The 19,759-nt window shown below is 51.9% G+C and overlaps 1 protein-coding gene across 2 annotated transcripts in view; it reads left to right on the forward strand.

Annotated features, from left to right (window-relative positions):
• Positions 1-11,033, forward strand: part of Ctdspl (CTD small phosphatase like) — a 125,461-nt gene extending 114,428 nt beyond the window's left edge. For both annotated transcript variants that reach the window (XM_037208021.1, XM_028856417.2), the window contains 3 exons: positions 437-529; positions 4,293-4,478; positions 7,516-11,033. In XM_037208021.1, the coding sequence (XP_037063916.1) occupies positions 437-529; positions 4,293-4,478; positions 7,516-7,641 (405 nt within the window). In that variant the 3' untranslated portion in view covers positions 7,642-11,033. The remainder of the gene's footprint in view (positions 1-436; positions 530-4,292; positions 4,479-7,515) is intronic.
• Positions 11,034-19,759: the final 8,726 nt, after the last annotated feature.

The following is a 19,759-nucleotide window of genomic DNA, read 5'->3' on the forward strand; positions in this document are numbered from 1 at the left end:
GGAAGGTTTGCAAGCGTGCTAACCCAGGCCTTCCCATGCGGTGGGGGATGGGGCGTTCAGCGGAGAAGGCAGCAGCCAGTTCTAGACTTCCAGGACAGCACCTAGGCTGTGGTCTGTGTCCACATACGGACTGACTCAAGTGGGTACCAAAGGCCACATGGGGTGATGAGTGGCTTCTCCTGAACATGGCACAGCTGTGCTCCACTTGCCAGCTCTGAAGATCCCTAAGGCCCTTGACCCCGTGGTCAGCTTCCCTTTCTCTCTGTGAGGGTTGTCTACACCTGGAACCTGCGTCCGGCTCTCCGGTCCGAACCTCGGCACACCGTGCATAGTTGGGCCTGGCACCGGGAGGAGGGCCCCTTGCGGCAGCTCTTCCGAGGCCGGGCCGGCTCTGGCTGCTGCATGACTGACAGCCTGTTGTCTCCTCCCCTTGCAGGTGTATGTGCTGAAGCGCCCACATGTGGACGAGTTCCTCCAGAGGATGGGGCAGCTCTTTGAGTGTGTACTTTTTACTGCCAGTTTGGCTAAGGTGCGTCCTGCTCCCTGCTGCAGACTCCCAGCGGACGGCGGCGGCATCCCAGCCCCTCCACCCTCCACCACCCCCCAAGCTGCCAAGAGCCTTTTGTTAAGGTGGAGGAAGCTATTTTTACGGTGACAGGTTCCCACCCCAGATGGGATGGATGCAGGCCATGTGCACACTGCCAGGCTGAAAGGCTTCTGGTTACCATGGTGACGGGGAGCATTTAGAACAAATGCTCCATGAAGTTGCTGTATGCAGCCACCTGAAACCAGTTATCCAGGGATGAAATCACGAGACCTGTCCATTGTGGCTGCACAACACAGGCATGGTGGAGCGTCCCTCTCCTGTTGACTGGCAGCCAGATGTTAGAGGTCTCTGTGTCCTTGGGTTTAGTGGCCACAGGTTTTGGGGAGGAACAAACAGAGACAGGTATGAAGTGTCACTTACAGGCACAGGCTGATGAAAGTTCTGGCTGGCTTGGAGAACTGTGTGGTTTCTGGTAAGTCCCTTTACTTCTGGCACCTCAGTTTCCTCTGGTCTAATTGGAGCTAATTCCATCTGCTTGGTGGAGTGGATTAAATGAAATGGCCCACGTGAATGGCTCAGCACAGCTCCCGGATCCTATTAGGCAGACGTTCGCTGAGCCCTCACCACCTTCTGGGCACCGCTCTGGGCACCGTCCTGGTGTTCAGTGTAGAGTACCATAAGTATTGGTGGTGGTAATATCATCCAAACGGGCTCATAGGTACCATGCTGTACTGAGGGCAGACAGAACAGGCCCTAGCTCCCCCTCCCAGGTCTGCCCACCATGGTTCTCAGAGTCATACAATCCACTTGGTAGCACCACCAGTGTCTCCATGAGCACCTCGGAAACTCTGAGTAGCCCCAAAGATGAGTTCTGTGGTGTGCAGGTTAACCCTTTGTGTGCAGACCTCCTCCAGGGGCCACCAGCAGCTTCCTCCTTCACGCCTGCCTCGAGCAGCACCCTCATCCTCTACGTATTGAACCTTGGACTCCAGGTTCTCCACACCGCTCCACTGGCTGTGCTGGCCAAGGCAAGGGCCACCTATGTAGCGCTCCGCCAGCCTCAGCCGGCCCCAACGGGAGCTGCTAAGGAGACGGCCTGCACCTGGGCTTTGTTCTCTTGTACCAGACAGAGCACGGCCTCACGGAAATAGTCCTCCCCGGTGGCGCCAGGGCTAATTGTGTGAGCAGCTTCAGTGGTGCTTCTGATGCTGCTCCGGGATGCTGAAGAACCTGAAGTAATAACCAGCCAAATAGCAAGCTCGAGGATTGCACCAGCGCGCTGGACCGAGGCTTGTTTTTCCTTGGCGAGACTGAAAAACACCCTTGGCATTGTCGCCAGGGTTCGCCTAAACCTCCCCGTTCGGGCTGCTCTTCCTGCGCTGCTCCCTCCATCCCTACCATCTGTTTCTCCAGCCTGCTTCAGTGTCATTGTTGCCCTGCGGAGCCAAACCCAGCTCCCAGTGCAACCCTGGAGCCTTTCAACCCCACTGGCCGGCCGGGTTGAACTGATGGGTGGTCAGCGTCCTAGCTCTCGGTGAGGAGTTTAGCTCAGCACTCAGCCTGCGGCGTTTATATAGCGGGTCTCCCTGCCTCCTGCCGGGGCCTGCAGCGTTTATATAGCGGGTCTCCCTGCCTCCTGCCAGGGCCTGCGGGCACCACCTGCTGACTCCCAGATTCCATCCGTCCGTGGTGTCTGCTCTTCTGTCACATACCCTTTCATTCAGTCTCCCTTCGTGCGTGGCAGGGCACCAAGGATACAGACGAGGAGAGATGAGCCCCTGCCTGTGGAGTGCCTGTAGGCCTCATCCTGATCTTGCAAGCCTGGAGCCCCCAGACACTTCCCTAAAAGATGATTAACAGGACTGGAGAGACGGCTCAGCACTGGCTGCTCTCACAAAGGACCCCGGTTCAGTTCCCAGCACCTACATGAAAGCTTACAACTGTCCCTAACTGCAGTTCCAGGGGATCCAATTCCCTCTCCTGGCCTCTCTAGACACTCCACACACATGGCGCCCTACATTTATGAAAGCAAAACACTCATACACATAAAATAAAAAACAAATCAATCTTTAAAAAAAAACGTAAAGGATGATTGCTGCCCCTGGTGGTAGCAATGAAGAGAACACAAACCATCATTTTCCATCCAAGTCAACGCTTTGTAGACTGCTCACATTCCCCTTAGCCAGCTTCGTCCAGATAGTGCTCTGAGCTGCGTGGTCAGTAGGAGATGCAGCTGCTCTGGGCTCCGCCTCCCTCAGGGTGTCCTTGGAGTGAAATGGACTTTTCCACGGACCCAGCTGCCGTGAGTGCAGCTACCGTGGCCTTTATGACTCAGCCTCAGGTGTGTGTTCCCTGGGGATTCCCGGCTCTGGGATTCCCGGCTCTGGGCCTCACTTTGGCCTGGCTGCCGAGTCCAGGCCTCAGGCTTGCAGGACAAGGCAGGGATGATAGGATGTGCTGTATGCCATGTGCTTGCTCCAGAGACCGTGGAAACAGTGGGAGTTTGAAGCAGGACAGGGACAGGGTGGACTGGATGCTCTCCAGTGGCCACTCTGACGGCTGGGAGGGGAAGGCTGGGAGGGGAGGGCCCGCAGGACGCAGGAACCTCCCAGGCCGGGAGACCTGGTCCAGAAAGATGCATTAGAGCTAAAGAACTGAAGTGGGAGTCAAGATATTTTTGGAGACGAAACTGACAGGAACTGCTGATGAATTCGATGGGAGAAAACTGTAAGAATGTGGTGTTTTCTGTTATACATGGAGAGGAAGATACCACAGTCCTAAAATACTTCAGCTATTCAGTCCTTCTCCTAAAAGTGCTCTAAGGCAGATGAGATGACTCAGTGGGTCAGGGGACCTGCCATGCAAGTCAGGCGATCTGGATCTGAGTTCAAGGGAAGGGAAAAACAGTTCCATAAAGTTGGCCTCTGACCCCACGTGCACAATAAAAAAAAGTTTAAGTAAAAAAATACAAAGTAAGTCTGAGAAACTGGAGAGGTGGCATCGCTGGAACCCGCGTAGAACCCAGTGCGGCAGCCAGTGTGCCCCTGCGGGTCCAGCACTGGAGGGGCAGAGACAGGAAGTCCCGGGGCTCTCTGCGGCCTGGCAGCCGGCCGGCCGGTCTGGCTGAAATGAGAGCTGCGGGTGCAGAGAGAGACCCTGACTCAAAAATAAGGTGGAGAACAATGGAGAAAGACACCCTACGGTGACCTCAGTGTGTCCGTGCACACATGTACACGCACAGAAACCAAAACAAGGAGAAATCCTAGGCAGTTTCTTACAGGGCCACAGATCTGCAGCTTCATAACTCTGTTCACTTTCCTGAGTTCCTTAGAAGAGCAGGCCTTTCTGCTTCCTCCTTCCCTAGCACTTCTGGCTGCCTTTCTTCTCTCTAAAGCTCCCCCCACCCGCCCTTGCCTGCCTCCATGTGGCTTTTTTTTAACCTCATTTTCTCCAGTCTCCTCTGGACAACTGCCAAAAGTTACAGCTTGCCAGACCTGGGGTTTTTCTTTCCCAATCTAATAAAATACACCAAAACAAAAAGTCAGAGCCTGATGTCATGACTCACGCCTGTGATCTCAGCACACAGGAAACGTGGCCCAGGAGAACCCCATCCTGGGCTGCTAAGTGAATATATCTCAACCCTCCTGCCCACTCCACCCCCCAAAAAGGGACAGTGTGTCTTGGTGTCCTGGGTGAATTTCTGGCTCTTCCAGTTGTTTGGCCTTATTGAGACTCTTCTTTCCAGTACGCAGACCCTGTGGCTGACCTCCTGGACCGCTGGGGCGTGTTCCGGGCCCGACTCTTCAGAGAATCCTGTGTTTTCCATCGTGGGAACTACGTGAAGGACCTGAGTCGCCTGGGACGGGAGCTGAGCAAAGTGATCATCGTGGACAATTCTCCTGCCTCCTACATCTTCCATCCAGAGAATGCAGTAAGTAGTCCCAGAGGAGCTTGAAGCGCTGTCCGACTCTAGCCTGCCACACAGGCACCACTTCTGAACACCTGCACAAGGGGGGGGGGCTGGGGTTCTTTTGGTTTTTTGTTTTTTGAGACAGGGTTTCTCTGTGTAGCCCTGGCTGTCCTGGAATTCACTCTGTAGACCAGGCTAGCCTTGAGCTCACAGAGATCCACCTGCCTCTGCCTCCCAAGTGCTGGAATTAAAGGTGTGTGCCACCACCACCTGGCACTTTTTTTTTTTCCAGCTCTTGACTTAGCCACTTAATAATGGCATGAAATTGCCTTCATCTTTAGCCTCTCTCCTCATCTGCAGGTGAGATTGACGGACACTGCCTCCGGGGTGGTTGAGGACTCCGTGTGGTGATAGGTCAAACGTGCTCAGAACAGCGCTGGGCAGGCTGCCTCCTTAGCGCTGAGTATTGGAATGGAGAGGGCTCTTTCTCTCTGCCACTAACTTCGTGGAGCTGGTGCTGCCCAAAGCTTTATGACCTCTCAGACTCAGGAGGTGACCCCTCAACAGAAGTGTATCTTCAATAAAAATGAGTAAAGCTCTTTAGAAATGGCTTGCCATCAGACTGTCAGCTCTGCCACCTCAGAGGGATGTCTGAGAAGCCCACGTGGGCAGGTTCCCTTCGTACAGCCCCTGGAGTGTAGCCGCTCTGGGCGCCTGCTCACCAGGGCAGCACAAGTCCCAGAGCAGGAAGCGGTGCCCTCCACTACCTGCTGGGCACTTCCAGGAAGAAAAGCCAGGCCCACTGCGACTGCGGCAGGCTCACCACACCAGGCCCCGTCTGCATCATTTTCTAGGGAAGACACATGCTTCCCAGGCTCATCCCAAGCCTTCAAGGCAGATTTCCCACAAATAAACCTTTACCGCCCGCCTCCTCCCCGAGACAGGGTTTCTCTGTGTAGCCCTGGCTGTCCTGAAACTTGCTCTGTAGACCACGCTGGCCTTGAACTCAGCGATCCTCCTGCCTCTGCCTCCCAAGTACTGGGATTAAAGGCATGTGCCACTACCACTTGGCCATACATCCCTTTTTTAAGTCTAGAATTCTATAGCTCTACTTATTATAAGGGGGAGGGGGAAAACTACATTCAGTTAAAAGGTAAAAATAAACAGTCAAACTGCCTTACAGTTAAATACGTTCATGTTGCCAGGTGTGGTGCACGCCTTTGATCCCAGCACTGGGAAGGCAGATGATCTCTGAGAGTTCGAGGCCAGCCTAGCCCACATAAAGAGCTTCAGGCTAGCCAGGGCTACATAATGAGACCCTTTAAATAAGTAAATGAGTTCGTGTTGATAAGTCAATCAAATTCCACCTGATGCAGCTGGCAGTTGTCTGCAGCAGATGCATGTGTCCCCTGCTGCCCCAGCTCCCTTCCACACTGCACAGCATTTCCTGTGTCAGCCACTGTACACACTCTTCACCTTGTCATCTTGACGGGTTTTCTTGGAATATGAATTGTTTAGGTCAGGATCTAAAGACGGTCCATGCATTGCTTCATTTAATGTGTCTCCGTTCTAAACATTTCTTCTCTCCCCATCGTTTCTTCTCTATCACTTCTCCGTGGAAAATTTACTGATTTGTCTTATGGGAATTTTCTATACCCTGGATTTGCCTACTCGTTAATAATTAATGTTCTCTAACCACCCTTCCTCCTTCAGGTGAGCAAGTAGACTTTCTGTCTGCTATTTGATTAGATTCAGGCTTCCTTTAAAATTTTCTTTTTTAATAGTTTTATTTTTAATTAACTGCGTGTGAGTGAGAATATGCACCTGAGTATAGTACCTGTGGAGGCCAGAAGAGGGCATCAGATCCCCTGGAGCTGGAGGTACAGGGGCGTGTGAGCTGCCCGATGTGGGTGCTGCGCTGGGAACTGAACTCGGGTCCTCTGCAAGAGCAGCACACGGTGCTCTTAGCTGCCAAACCATCTCTCTAACCCCTCTTGTTAATTTTATTTATTTATTTATTTATTTATTTATTTATTTATTTATTTATTTATTTATTTATTTTGGTTTTTCAAGACAGGGTTTCTCTGTGTAGCTTTGCGCACCTTTCCTGGAACTCACTTGGTAGCCCAGGCTAGCCTCGAACTCACAGAGATCCGCCTGGCTCTGCCTCCCGAGTGCTGGGATTAAAGGCGTGCGCCACCACCGCCCGGCATAATTTTTTAAAGAATTTATTTTTATTTGCATCTATACATGTGTGTGCTACGCGCATGCAGTACCCACAGAAGCCAGAAGAGCACAGTGGATCTCCTGGAGCTGGAGGTAGAGGAGATCATGAGTCACCTCATGTGGGTGCTGGGAGCCAAACTCAGGTCCTTTTGAAGAGCAGCAAGTTGTCTTAATAGCGGAGCCATCTCTCCAGCCCCCTCTTTTTTCTTGTCTAACAAGAATATGTCATGGGTGGGGCTGTTGACATGGTTCAGTTGATGGAGCACTTACCTAGCATGAGTGAGGGAGGTCCTGGGCTCAATCCCAGGACTGAAAGTAAGTAAGTAAATTAATAAACACCTTTTGGTTTCCCCAGATTTCTTTTTGACTCTCTTCTGTGAACTCCTAGCTGCTCTCTACCACTACTGTCTCCCTCCTCCTCTACCAAAAGCTGGAAGGAGCCTTCTCTTTGCCAGAGTTTCCGAATGCCCTGAAATTCGACATTTCCACATTTACCTGGGTACTGCTAAGCCTGGGCAGGCACGCTCTGCTTCTGACACACAGCTTGGAGCAGTGACCCTAAGTAGAGTCTGGACTGGCATGCCCGGATTGGGCTCCGTGGTTGACGGGTTCCCTCTGAGAGGCATCGGGGCTCTGACTGGCTGTGAGCTCATTCAGTGCCATAAAGAGAGCTTTGGAAACGGGCAGGGAAGCTACAGGGGCAGACTCACACACACCAGGGATCCTCCGCCTCAGTGCACACACCTGCACCAGCCTGCTTCGGCGCTCACCCTAACTGGGGAGCGAAGGAAGGATGATGGTGACGGTGTCCCCCACACGCGCTGTCTTGCAGGTGCCTGTTCAGTCCTGGTTCGACGACATGACGGATACGGAGCTGCTGGACCTCATCCCGTTCTTCGAGGGCCTGAGCAGGGAGGACGATGTATACAGCATGCTACACAGACTGTGCAGCAGGTAGCCTCGGCCTCAGCCCGCCCCCACGTGCACTCTGGAGGCCCTGGCTCGGGACCCTCCTGACCTCAGCTCCCTGCGGGGAGCCTGAGAAGACTCCATGCTCTGGGCCACAGGGTGAATGTCGCCATGCCTACCTGTTTTGGGTTTTTTTTTTAAAGAACAGAAATAACTATTTTAGAGAAAAAAAAAACTCTTTTAATAGATTTCATAAAAGGACATGCATTTTACCAGATTCGATTTTCTTAAAACATACCAAAAAGAAAAAAGAAAAAAAAAAAAAAAAACCTTGGTATCTTCCAGACGTCCTTTCAACTGTCCTCCCCTTCCAAGAGACAGTCTGTCCCCTTTGCCCAAGTTTGGAGCAGCTGACCCAACTCAGAATCTCTTTCCTACAGGATGAAGTGCCTTTTTGAATGTTATTTTAAGCTGAGAGTTAATTTTTGTATACAGCCTCTTTCCAGACATCTTTTAGTCTTTTACTGTCTCAGACACTCTAAGACAACAAACAGGACCATTTTATAGAACCTGGTAGCCTGTGTGGCAGGGTGAGGGTATGGCCAGGAGAAAGCGGGTCACAGGCCGCTGCCTCCCAACAGCTGCAGCTGACAGCCTGTGGCATTCGCGGGCTCCAGCTCCCTCGGACAGGATTTTTTTCATGCCTTGTCATTGTCCCCACTCATTTCTGGCCAGTCTAGAATGTACCTGCCAATGGCCCAATGCTTTATGAAACAACCGATACCTTTTATTATGATCTCTGATGTTGATAAAATTTGTCTTGAAGTTGCATTTCCCCCTTGAACAGTGACAGTACGTCACATCTGCTTTCCCACGACTGTCACGCCTGTCCCTTGCTGTTTTTCTGTTGTTATTGGTTTGAGGAGAATCGTTACAGAAACCCAAGACCGTTGGATTGTTAAGTCTTTCCTTTCAAAGGCTGGGGACACGTGGAGCTGTCTGGGCCTCTGCTGCTACTGTGCTGCCACCAAATGGAACTGACCAGCGGCTGTCACACTGTTCTTTGCCACTGTGCCTACGCTCAGAATACGCTCACCGCTCAGCTGCAGACTTGGACAGGGTCAGAAGCAGGTGTCCCGCCCCATCCAGCATGGCACCGACCATCTCCCTTCCTTGGCCCTGGCCACCAATAATGCTAAAGGGCACAAAGATTCAAAACAAAACAAAACAAACAAGGGCCAGAGCACCGCTCAGGTGTGGCGTTCACCTCACACTGCAGTCGACACCAGAGCCGACGGTAGAGCTCTTCAGTCTCGCTCGAGAACCTGTGGCCTCAACCAGCTGCCAACTGATGCGGCCCAAGTCCATCGCAGCCTCTTTGGAAGCACAGCCTCTTAGAGCCAAGGGTTGGAGAAGCCTGTCTAAGGGAGACGAGTCGCTCCAAACCAGGGGAAAGGGCTCCTCCCTGGAGCCCGGGGGTCTCCCTCCGCCGGCCGGGCCCAGTTTGGTGTTTAGCCATGCTGCGTCGAGCTGCTCCCTCGTCTGAAGAATGAAAAGAGCCCTTTTCATGTGTTGGCACCCTTGCCTTAGTCCTCCGTGGGTTGGGCCTCAGCCAGATTTCTGCTGGGAGTTGCTGGTACTAACAAGACTCAAAATCAGGGGTCAAACTTTAAAAAAAAAAAAAATTTTTTTTTTCCTTTTACAAAATAATGAAGCCAGCTATCTGGCCTATCTTCCCACAGTGCTTTGGTCTGGGAAACCACTGTGCATTCAGAACAGAAATACGTAGGGGTCATCAGATCTCCTGACTTTCTGAGTGTTCCAAACCCAGTCACCCCTGTGCCAATTACAATAGGAACTGCCCCGTTGCTAAGCATCACCACAGATAACAGTTCCGTGGCAGAGCCGCACACGCCATAAACCCTCATGGAAACCAGTCGCTAACCGATCCCGCTGCCTTAAGTGTCTTGAGTGTCACGGCGTCTGCCGTGGGTTGATTTCCACACAGAACAAGGCTGGGTGGGAACCTCAGATTGTCACCTGTGCCTCTTGTTTTGCTGTTGGTCTCACGGGCCTTATTTGGAAAGGGGGGCAGAGTGGACTGAAATTCCAGAATATTTCAGGAGAAGTGAGCCTGGAAAGAGTGCCGTGCTTCAGACAGGTTCAAGGCTGACCTTGGCCTTAGAGTTCCGGAGCTGCGTGTGCACTCAGGGCCCAGCTTCCAGGTGGGGAACCCTGTTCTTGCCACCACAAGCATGGAATGTCTCGGGTGGGCGGCAGGGCCTCTGAGGGTTCTGAAATCCGCACCTTATTGGACCAAGCTCCAAAATGCCAATTTTTCTTTCTTTTAAAAAAAAAAATCTGCTTTATGTACATAATTGAAAAAAATCTATATTTTTTAATCAGTTACTTGTAAATGAAGCAATAGAATTCTAACAAGGCCAAGAAAGGAGATGAATGTGTGAGGTTTATTTTCTTAAGGTAAATACGGGTATTGCTTTTAATTGTTAGTTTATTAAAGTGTGGGCTTGAAAACTTACCAGCCACTTCTGTGTGCCATATCCTTCCCACATTACCAAAACACTCCATCTCCTTAGCCAAAAGAAACGTCTGACCTCCCGGGTTCATGGTCCTCTCAGCTCCAGGTTAGGACCCCTCTCCTAGACAAGTGCTTTTGACGTGAAGGTCTGGGGCAGGACGGCTTGGGATTGTGGACTCCAGCCTACACCTTTTGCATGACCTCAAGTGGGGGCTTCCTGGGCGCCCCTGGCCCCTGATGATGTTAGTGCTCTCTCTTCCATTTGTTCTGGAATCCTCCGTGTTGGTCTGTGGTTTCATGCACTAGCTGTTTGTAAACAATGCATTTGTATCCTAATAACACCGCCTGTCACCCATGGCAGTTGGTGGGGATCCTTTGACACGGTGCAATGTTGATGAGATGACTTTGGGGACATGAGGATGTCCACATGACACTAACTTGTCATGGTTACAGCATTTGAAGTTGGGGTACGAAATGAAACCTGTAAGTGTGTATAGCCTGGCAGCGTTCTACAACCCTGTGTTTTGACCGATTGCTTCCTAGTAAAATCCAGAAACACACAGCCCTATGGGTCAAACACTCATGACGTTTGTGCCTCTGCTTCTAATGGTGCTGTGCTGGACAGCTGGTATGCCAGGGCTCGCCAAGAGCGGAGGGTCCCCGCACAAACTTGCTGGCTGCCTCTGCTCCTGCTCTGTAAATCTGACCATGTCCATCCCTCGAGCTGCCCTGAAGATGGCTACCCCAGCGGTGGTGAGGCTGGTGTCTGGGGAGTTACAGTTTCCTGCTGGATATTTGAATGTGACGATCCAGCGCTGCTTGTGTGGAGTGTGCACGATTCTGGGGGCAAGTATTGTCAATCAGTGATTCCCTCCTGCCGGAAATAAACTCGTGAAACTGCACTGCCTTGTGGTTGACCTGCTTCTCCAGGCCTGTTACGGGGTTTTATTTTTTTCCTTCCCCTGCACACCACACCCTGCTGCTTCCCACTTCTACAGAGCAGGGTGGACAGGAGCAGGGCAGCAGGTCTCAGCGACAGAGTTCTTGATCTCCCCCCCCCCCAGGTAAGCTAGAACACCATCCAACCCAAATTGCTTGTAACTTGAAAGTGAAAGCTACTCGGCCCTCTGGCCCTCTTTCCCCAGACAGGCAGGGTGACTCCGTCCTCCCATAAGGACTCCAGCCCTGCCAGCAGGCTACCTCATGGCCTCATGGTCTTTGGAATTCGTGGGGAGGGTCCTGGGACCAGTCCCCTTGGGATCGAGATAGAGCTCTAAACACCCCATCGCCACCACAGGTTCTGGGTACCTGCCCTTCACAGCAGCAGAACTGCCCAGCCAGGGGACAGTCACTTTGAGTTGACCTGATGCTGACTTCTAGTCTGCTTCCCTCTGCTCCCTAGTCTGGCCTCTCATGTCCTCTGCTATTTTATACCTCACATACGCACAGGCTTGTAGCAGCCCTCGGCAAGTGGAGACATCAGAAGGACACTTAACTGGGACTTGGGCTCCCTGAAATGTTCCCTGCACTTTTCTAGTTATGACAAGAATGGGAGGGAGTGAGCAGAGGTAGGAAGGGACAGCCTGGGAACGATAGCAGGCTAGCTATGGACAGGAAGTGCCTGTGGACTGTTGGCAAGGTCCCTGGAGCATCCAGGCGTGTTAATTTCCCTTTGCTGGAGATAGCTACACATCAACAGGATGCTCAAAGCCCAGAACCTCCAACTAGTGAGGCAGGCTAATCCCAGAACAGACTGGACCTTAGGTTGTGAGACAGAGGCATACAGGTCCCCAAACTTTCCAACCAAACCCCACAGCATAGCTCTAGCTGCGTGCGACTACGCTGAGAATCACCTGAGGTCGAGTGCATTCCTCACCACCGCCTACCCACCCCACACATCAAATGGAGGCCCTTAAAGGTACCAATTCCTGCCAGGTGGTGGTGGCACACGCCTTTAATCCCAGCACTTGGGAGGTAGAGCCAGGCAGATCTCTGAGTTTGAGGCCAGCCTGGGCTACCAAGTGAGTTCCAGGACAGCCAAAGCTACACAGAGAAACCCTGTCTGGAAAAACAAAAACAAAACAAAACAAAAAACAAAAAGAAAAGGTACCAATTCCTGAAGGGTGACAACTGAGCGGGTGACAGAAGATCTTGCTGAATCGTTGAAGCCCCAGACCCACCTGGGATACAAGCTTCTAAAGCAAAAGTGAGTGCCTAAGTTCAGTCCCTAAAATGGACATAAATGTCGGGTGTGGTGGTATGTCCTTACAATCCCAGGCCTAGGGCAGCAGAGCCCAAGATACCTGGGCCTCACTGGACATCTATCCTAGCCTAGCTAATTGGTAAGCTCTAGGCCAGTGAGAGACCTTGTCCAAAGGAGGCATACAACATCCTGAGGATGTGTACACACACACCGATACACACAAAACACGAGCATGCTTATACACACCAACACATGCACAGAAGGAAAAGGCTAGACTCCTCAAGGCCACCCTGGCTACCCTGACTCCAACCTCTCAGAATGGGAGCCTTCTTTCAAATACTCCCAGTGACTCGAACGTACAGCCAGGGCTGGGAACGGCTGACTGGCTACAGAGGACTGGGAAATGTGCCCCCAAACTGTTCGAGGCCTGGGGCCCACACAGCGCAACTGCCATGAGCAAGGCTTTGGGAGTTGACATACAGCTTTCTTTGGAAAATGCTTCATACATGTTTACTGCTTTAAAAGGAACCTAGAAAAGTACTGAGCCCTTCATGGGTCCCGGAAACCTCTCCATGGCCAGAGCGATGGCATTGCTAGAGGAGAATCCCGGTCAAGGGTCTGGAGGGATGGCTCGGCAGTGAAGAGCACTGTTGCTCTTGAGGAGGTAGGACCAGTCCCAGCCTCCTTATCAGGTGGTTCCCAACCTGCAACTGCAGTTCCAGGAGATCCAATGTCCTTTTCTGGGCTCTGTGGGCACCAGGCACATACATGATACACAAACACATATGCAGGCATTCCCACATACAGATAAAATAAGTAATTTTTTGTCAACCTTGCCTGGGTCAAGTGAATGGGAGCCCAGGTCACCTGCCAGGAGCAGAACACAGCTGTCCACTCTCCTGCACCAAGGGTGGGACAGTGTTCTGCCTCCAGCTGTGTCCTGACAGACACACTCCCCTCACCGGTGTGAGCCAAGCGGCATCGGAGAGGCAGCTTGCATTTGCAGGGCCCGGGATCCATCTGTCTCGAGTACCGAGTACCGAGTTACCGAGTACCATAGGGTTCCCCTAACACCCACGGGACTTGACTCCCAGCTAAATCCTGCCTTAGGGCCTGAGGCGCTTCCATATCCTTGCCTGGCAGCCAGATGTGAGGACCCAGCAGCCCACAGCTGGGCCACAGCTGGGCTGAGGGGTCAGAGTGGAAGGGACGAGAATCAGAGTATCTCCAAGCACTCCCACCTGTCATCAGGAGCAGAGCCAGGTGACCCTTCTTCCCATGCCCACACCCCCCCCTGCAGGGGAGATTACTCACCAGCCTGGGGGAGACTAGGCAGAGCACCTCATCTGCAGGGGTGAGGCCTACAGCTGCTCCCTCACCTGGATCAATATTGACAGAGAAGGTAGGGCCCTGGGAGATAAGATGGTAAGAACATAGTAGCCCCAAACCCCTGGGAACCTACAGGTTGGGGTTGTAGGGTTCTCTCTCTCTCTCTCTCTCTCTCTCTCTCTCTCTCTCTCTCTCTCCCCCATAGGTGTAATGGCCACAAGATGACCCAAACCAGACACCACGAGTCAGGTCTACCATGTCTCCAGGCTCCGCACCCACAGGTCACAGGGTGGGGGTGGGGATGGGCACATCTAGGGTAGGGTGGTTTTGCCCAGGTAGTGTCATCTGGGTCCTAGGGACACAGAATTTTGAAGAGAAGGGCTTTTGGAGGAGCCTTGTGTCTACTATTAAGCTATTGGGCTGGATTGTACTTCCCAAACTGGGGGGATGGAGGGATATCACCCCCTGGGGAAGAAATGTCAGCTCATTAAAAAAAAAAAAAAAGCCTGAGTCCCTAAGGTCATTCACCAGGGGGTGCCAGAATGCAGACAGAGAACAGCTGTGGAGAAAATTCTGTGCCCTGCTTCCATACAGAGCACATGCCGGGGTTGGGGATTTAGCTCAGTGGTAGAGTGCTTGCCTAGCAAGTGCAAGGCCCTGGGTTCGGTCCTCAGCTCTGAAAAAAAAAAAAATCACATGCCTGCTTGTACACACACACACACACACACACACACACACACACTCACGCCATACCCCATAGGACTAGGCACAAGCCACAGCAGCACCCAATCTGAGTTAACTGTGATACATCAGCCACCATCCTAGAAGACACAGCTCCAACAGGGCCTTGGCCTCACTGGTCCACGTCCCACCGGGGCCTACAAGTCCTGGAGAAGAGCCCGACCAACAGAGTTCCAGTTGAGGGCAGGGAACAAGGAATGGCGAGGGCAGGAGGCTGCTTCCGTGTGGGCAGTGTTGTTCCAGCTAAGACCTGCATTCAGAAGAGGAGCCGACAGGGGCCCTGGGGAGGCAAGGACACCAGGCCAAGGAGCAGAGACGGACCCTGGGGAGGCAAGGACACCAGGCCAAGGAGCAGAGACGGACCCTGGGGAGGCAAGGACACCACACCGGGGAGTGGTATGAGGAAACAGAGCAGAATGTGCCGGGTGCCTTCCAGCTACGGGAAAGCACCGCACAGCTAGAAACCATAACTAGTGGAGGGATGCCAGATGTGCAGCTGGAGGGAGGTTCAGGTAACTTGTCCCCATCAGAGGCTGGGGACAGTGGGAAGAGGTTAAGAGGTTGAGGTGAGATGTCTCCCTGTAGCTGATCAAGACCCGAGGGATGGAAGGTTTGATGGTGGAGTGGCCATGGGGAAGTGTTAGTGAGTATTTAGAGTTTATAGAGTGGTAGTTCCGCTTTTTATTCTGTGTGTGTGTCTGTGTATGTCTGTGTCTGTTTGTGGGGAGCAGGAGAGTGTCCCGTACACGGGTACAGTTGCCCTTGGGAGGCCAGAGGCTGGCCTTCTTTTTTGAGACAGAATCTCTCACCGAACCTAGAGCTCACCTAGGATCCTGTCTCGGACCCCCCACTGCTCCCAGTCTCAGTGCTGGGCTACAGGTGTGTGCCACCGTACTCAGCCTTTACATGGATACTAGGAATCCAAATTTCATTCCTCATGTTTGGGCAGTAGTGTTCTACCCACTGGGCAATCTCCTCAGCCACATAAAGTTTCTGTTTTCAAGTTGGGGAGGTAGAGATGTGTATGGATGATAGTGATGATCAGTGCCCCCATGCCACAGAATTGTACACTTAAAAATGTAGGGTAGCACACGCCTTTAATCCCCGCACTCAGAAGGCAGAGGTTGGCGGATCTCTGTGAGTTCGAGGCCAGCCTGGTTGACATAGTGAGACTCTGTCTCAAAGATACACAACAACAACATCAACAAATGGTAGAGTGGTAAATATTTTGTTTTGTTTTATGAGACAGGATCCCCATAACCCACACTGGCCTGGAACTTGCAATTCTTCTGCCTCTACCTCCTTAGGGCTGTGATCATATAGGTAGGTAGGTGCCTCTATGCCCTAGGATGGTTTAAAAAAAAAAAAAAACTTTAAAATAATAAAAATTTTAATGTAATATTTTGTTTAAGATTTCTTTCAAGTACAATGTATTTTGATCATATTCAGCCCCCTTGTCCACCTAACTCCTCCCAAGGCCACCGCCACACCCACTGAGTCCAACAGGAAGACAGATTGGAAGTATCCAGTTAGCTTCCTGTGTCTGCAGGTTTCACAGCTGTGGATTTGACTAACTTGAATAAAAAGACTTGAGGGGAGGCTGTGATTACTAAACACGTTTAGACTGCTTTTCTTGTCTGTCCCCTGGGTGTGACAACTGTGTACAGTGCTACATTGTTTTAAGTATTATAGGTGACCTAGATCTGGTTGAAAGAAGAGGGGAGGGTGTAGGGCTGGGGGTAAATACTAGCTCATCATCTTGCATGAGGGGCCTAAGCAGCCTTTGATTTTGATACCCATGGGAAGCATAATTAGTCTCCTTACAGATATTAAGGCATGGCTGTATTTTACCGTAACTTCTAAAGCTATGGGATGGGCCTAGAAGGCAGACACACTGACACACTCCTATAACCCTAACATTCTGAGGCTGAAGCAGGATTGCCACAAGTGTGCAGCAGGTCTTTCTTTGGACCGCCAGCTCCCAAATAATGAGACAGAGACTTCTTATTTATTATGAAAGCTTGGCTTTCGCTTAGGCTTGTTCCCAACTAGCTCGTAAAACTTAAATCAACTCATTTATATTAATTTATGTTCTGCCACATGGCTTGTTACCTCTCCTCCATACTGTCTGTCCAAACTCCCGAGTCTGGCTGGAGAATTCTGCCTCTCCTTGTGGCAAAGTGTCCCAGCACAGGTGTGCGCGTTCACGCGAATCCATGGAAAGAAGACTCAGAGGCACCTTAAGAATGAATTTAGCCTTTCTGGTTGTAGGGGGATCCAGTCTCTAAAGACTGAAACTTTTTCCCTTTGCCCAGGGCATTTTTATTTTTCTCTATATTTACAGTTTAGCCAGTTGATTTCCATATGTTCAGAACAACCTGAAAGAAGCTCCCAAAAATACAATGCCAAGTGCAAATCCCTCATCATCAGATACCACGCTTTTCCGGGTTTCTTGAACCAAGTTTTGCATAGGTCTTTGTATCCTTGGGAGACTCCCAGACAAGATTCACATAGGCAACAAGAGAAACAAAAGGTGTCTGCTAAACAAAAGATGCATTAGGGCTGATGCTCCTCTCTGGAGCTAGGCCAGGGGTATCCCAGTGGGAGTGCGGCCACACCTCCTCTTCCCAGAGTTCTTATCTCTTCCAGGAAGTCCTGCCTATCCTCTGCTGCCTAGCTATTGGCCAGTCAGCTCTTTATTAAACAAATCGGAAGGTGCCTTGGCAGAGACACATCTTCACAGGGTACAAAAAGATTATCCCACAACATAGGTATGAGTTCGAATTGGACTATATATGGAGACCCTGTCTCAAAAAAAAAGAGAGAGAAAAAGGAAAGGAAAGGAAGGAAGGAAGGAAGGAAGGAGGAGAACAAGCCAGGTATAGTGGTAAACTCCTGTGATCACAGTATTTGAGCAGTGGAAGGAGGAGGATCAGTAAGTAGTTCAGGGTCATCCTTAGCTACATAGTGAGTTCGAGGCTAGCCTGGGGTAAATGAAACCCTGTTTTAGAAAAAAAAATAAAAGGGAACTGCAAGATGGATGGGTGGTGGGTAAAGGATGCTTGCTGCTGAGCCTAATAACTTGAGTTTGATCCATGGGGCCTATGTAATAGAAGGAGGAAACGGCCTCCACAAGTTATCCTCTGGCCTCCATGTACACCCCATGGTGTGTATGTGCACACACGTGCACACACACACACACCGTACACACACTGCACACACTACACTACACACACACACACACACACACTGTAATAAAAAATCCAAGTCCCTCTGGCTGCTGTGTGAGAGGGAAGATGTAGGGCCAGGGAGGCCAAGACACAGAGTACGGTTCATGTCACCAACTGGTTGAAGCTGGCTCCCAGAGCAGGGCAGTGGCAGGAAGCAAAGGGACTCCCCAGTTCAGTAAGGAGGGTGAGTCTGGGTGTGAGGCAGGGGATAGGAAGACAGTGGGGCAGGGGAGACGCCAGGTGTCCCTGGGGCTTTCAACTGTGGGCCTGGAACTTGGGAGAAAAGTAGAAAATTGAGAGGGGCTGAGGCCTGAGCTGTGTGCCTGCTGACTTTTAGAGATCACAAAGGAGACAGATGGAGAAAGAGGAAGAGGAAGGTGGTACGGAACCAGCTGCCACTGGCAGCGTGGACGTGTCAGCCAGTGCACAGGACAGTCAGCCAGTGCACAGGACAGTCAGCCAGTGCACAGGACAGTCAGCCAGTGCACAGGACAGTCAGCCAGTGCACAGGACAGTCAGCCAGTGCACAGGACAGTCAGTCAGTGCACAGGACAGTCAGTCAGTGCACAGGAGAGTCAGTGCACAGGACAGTCAGTCAGTCAGTGCACAGGACAGTCAGTCAGTGCACAGGACAGTCAGTGCACAGGACAGTCAGTCAGTCAGTGCACAGGACAGTCAGTCAGTCAGTGCACAGGACAGTCAGTCAGTCAGTGCACAGGACAGTCAGTGCACAGGACAGTCAGTGCACAGGACAGTCAGCCAGTGCACAGGACAGTCAGCCAGTGCACAGGACAGTCAGCCAGTGCACAGGACAGTCAGCCAGTGCACAGGACAGTCAGTGCACAGGACAGTCAGCCAGTGCACAAGACAGTCAGTCAGTGCACAGGACAGTCAGTCAGTGCACAGGACAGTCAGTCAGTGCACAGGACAGTCAGTGCACAGGACAGTCAGTCAGTGCACAGGACAGTCAGTCAGTGCACAGGACAGTCAGTGCACAGGACAGTCAGTGCACAGGACAGTCAGTGCACAGGACAGTCAGTGCACAGGACAGTCAGTGCACAGGACAGTCAGTCAGTGCACAGGACAGTCAGTCAGTGCACAGGACAGTCAGTGCACAGGACAGTCAGTCAGTGCACAGGACAGTCAGTCAGTGCACAGGACAGTCAGCCAGTGCACAGGACGGTCAGCCAGTGCACAGGACAGTCAGTCAGTGCACAGGACAGTCAGTCAGTGCACAGGACAGTCAGTGCACAGGAGAGTCAGTGCACAGGACAGTCAGTCAGTGCACAGGACAGTCAGTCAGTGCACAGGACGGTCAGCCAGTGCACAGGACAGTCAGCCAGTGTGTAGGCGGAGCCCAGCACAAAGAGATACGGGCATGCTGTGACTCCTGTGACCATTCACACAGGCAGCCACCACTATATCTATTAAATATGCCCAGCATGGTGGCGCACATCTGCAATCCCAACACTCAGGAGGCTGAAGCAGGAGGATTGTGAGTTCCAGGTCAGCCTGGGCTACACAGCCTGTCTGAACAAAATAAAACATGTACACACTGGCCACCAGGCACAGAGTGGCCTGGAGTTCCTGGAGTGTCCACTCCCGTGACATGAACAGTAGGTAAAGATTTCACTCCAGAAAGGGTCTGTGGGCAGTCGACAGACACTAGCAGTGCTAGAGCAGAGGCCTGTGTGGCCTGGGCCCTGGGGCTACGGGGGGGGGGGGGGGGGATGTCCTGGGCGTTTCCAGACGGCTCCATTCCCAGCACTCTAATACCCCACAGTCAGAAGTAACAGAGCGGCAGCCAGGGTGTGGAAGAGATTTCTTTGCTGCAGACTCCACTAGCCTCTCCCATGATGGGTATCACGGCTCCCTGGGGAGGGCATCGCTGGGCAGCCAGTCAGAGATGGGAGATGGGGAGTGGGAGATGCCAGGAGGCTGTCCCGGCCATTTCCTTCCCTTCCTAAAGTAGCTTTGATACCACAGATTCACTACAGTGGCCTGAACCCCTGGATCCAAAAGGACCCCTCCTCCCTGTGTGTGTGGTGGTGGTGGGGAGTTGCCTATCTGAGCAGAAACAGAAATCAGTGTTTTCTCAGCCCAGCTCGGGCCTTCACCCCTTACC

This window comes from Peromyscus leucopus, chromosome 7, assembly GCF_004664715.2.
Source record: "Peromyscus leucopus breed LL Stock chromosome 7, UCI_PerLeu_2.1, whole genome shotgun sequence".
NCBI classification, from domain to species: Eukaryota; Metazoa; Chordata; class Mammalia; order Rodentia; family Cricetidae; genus Peromyscus; species Peromyscus leucopus.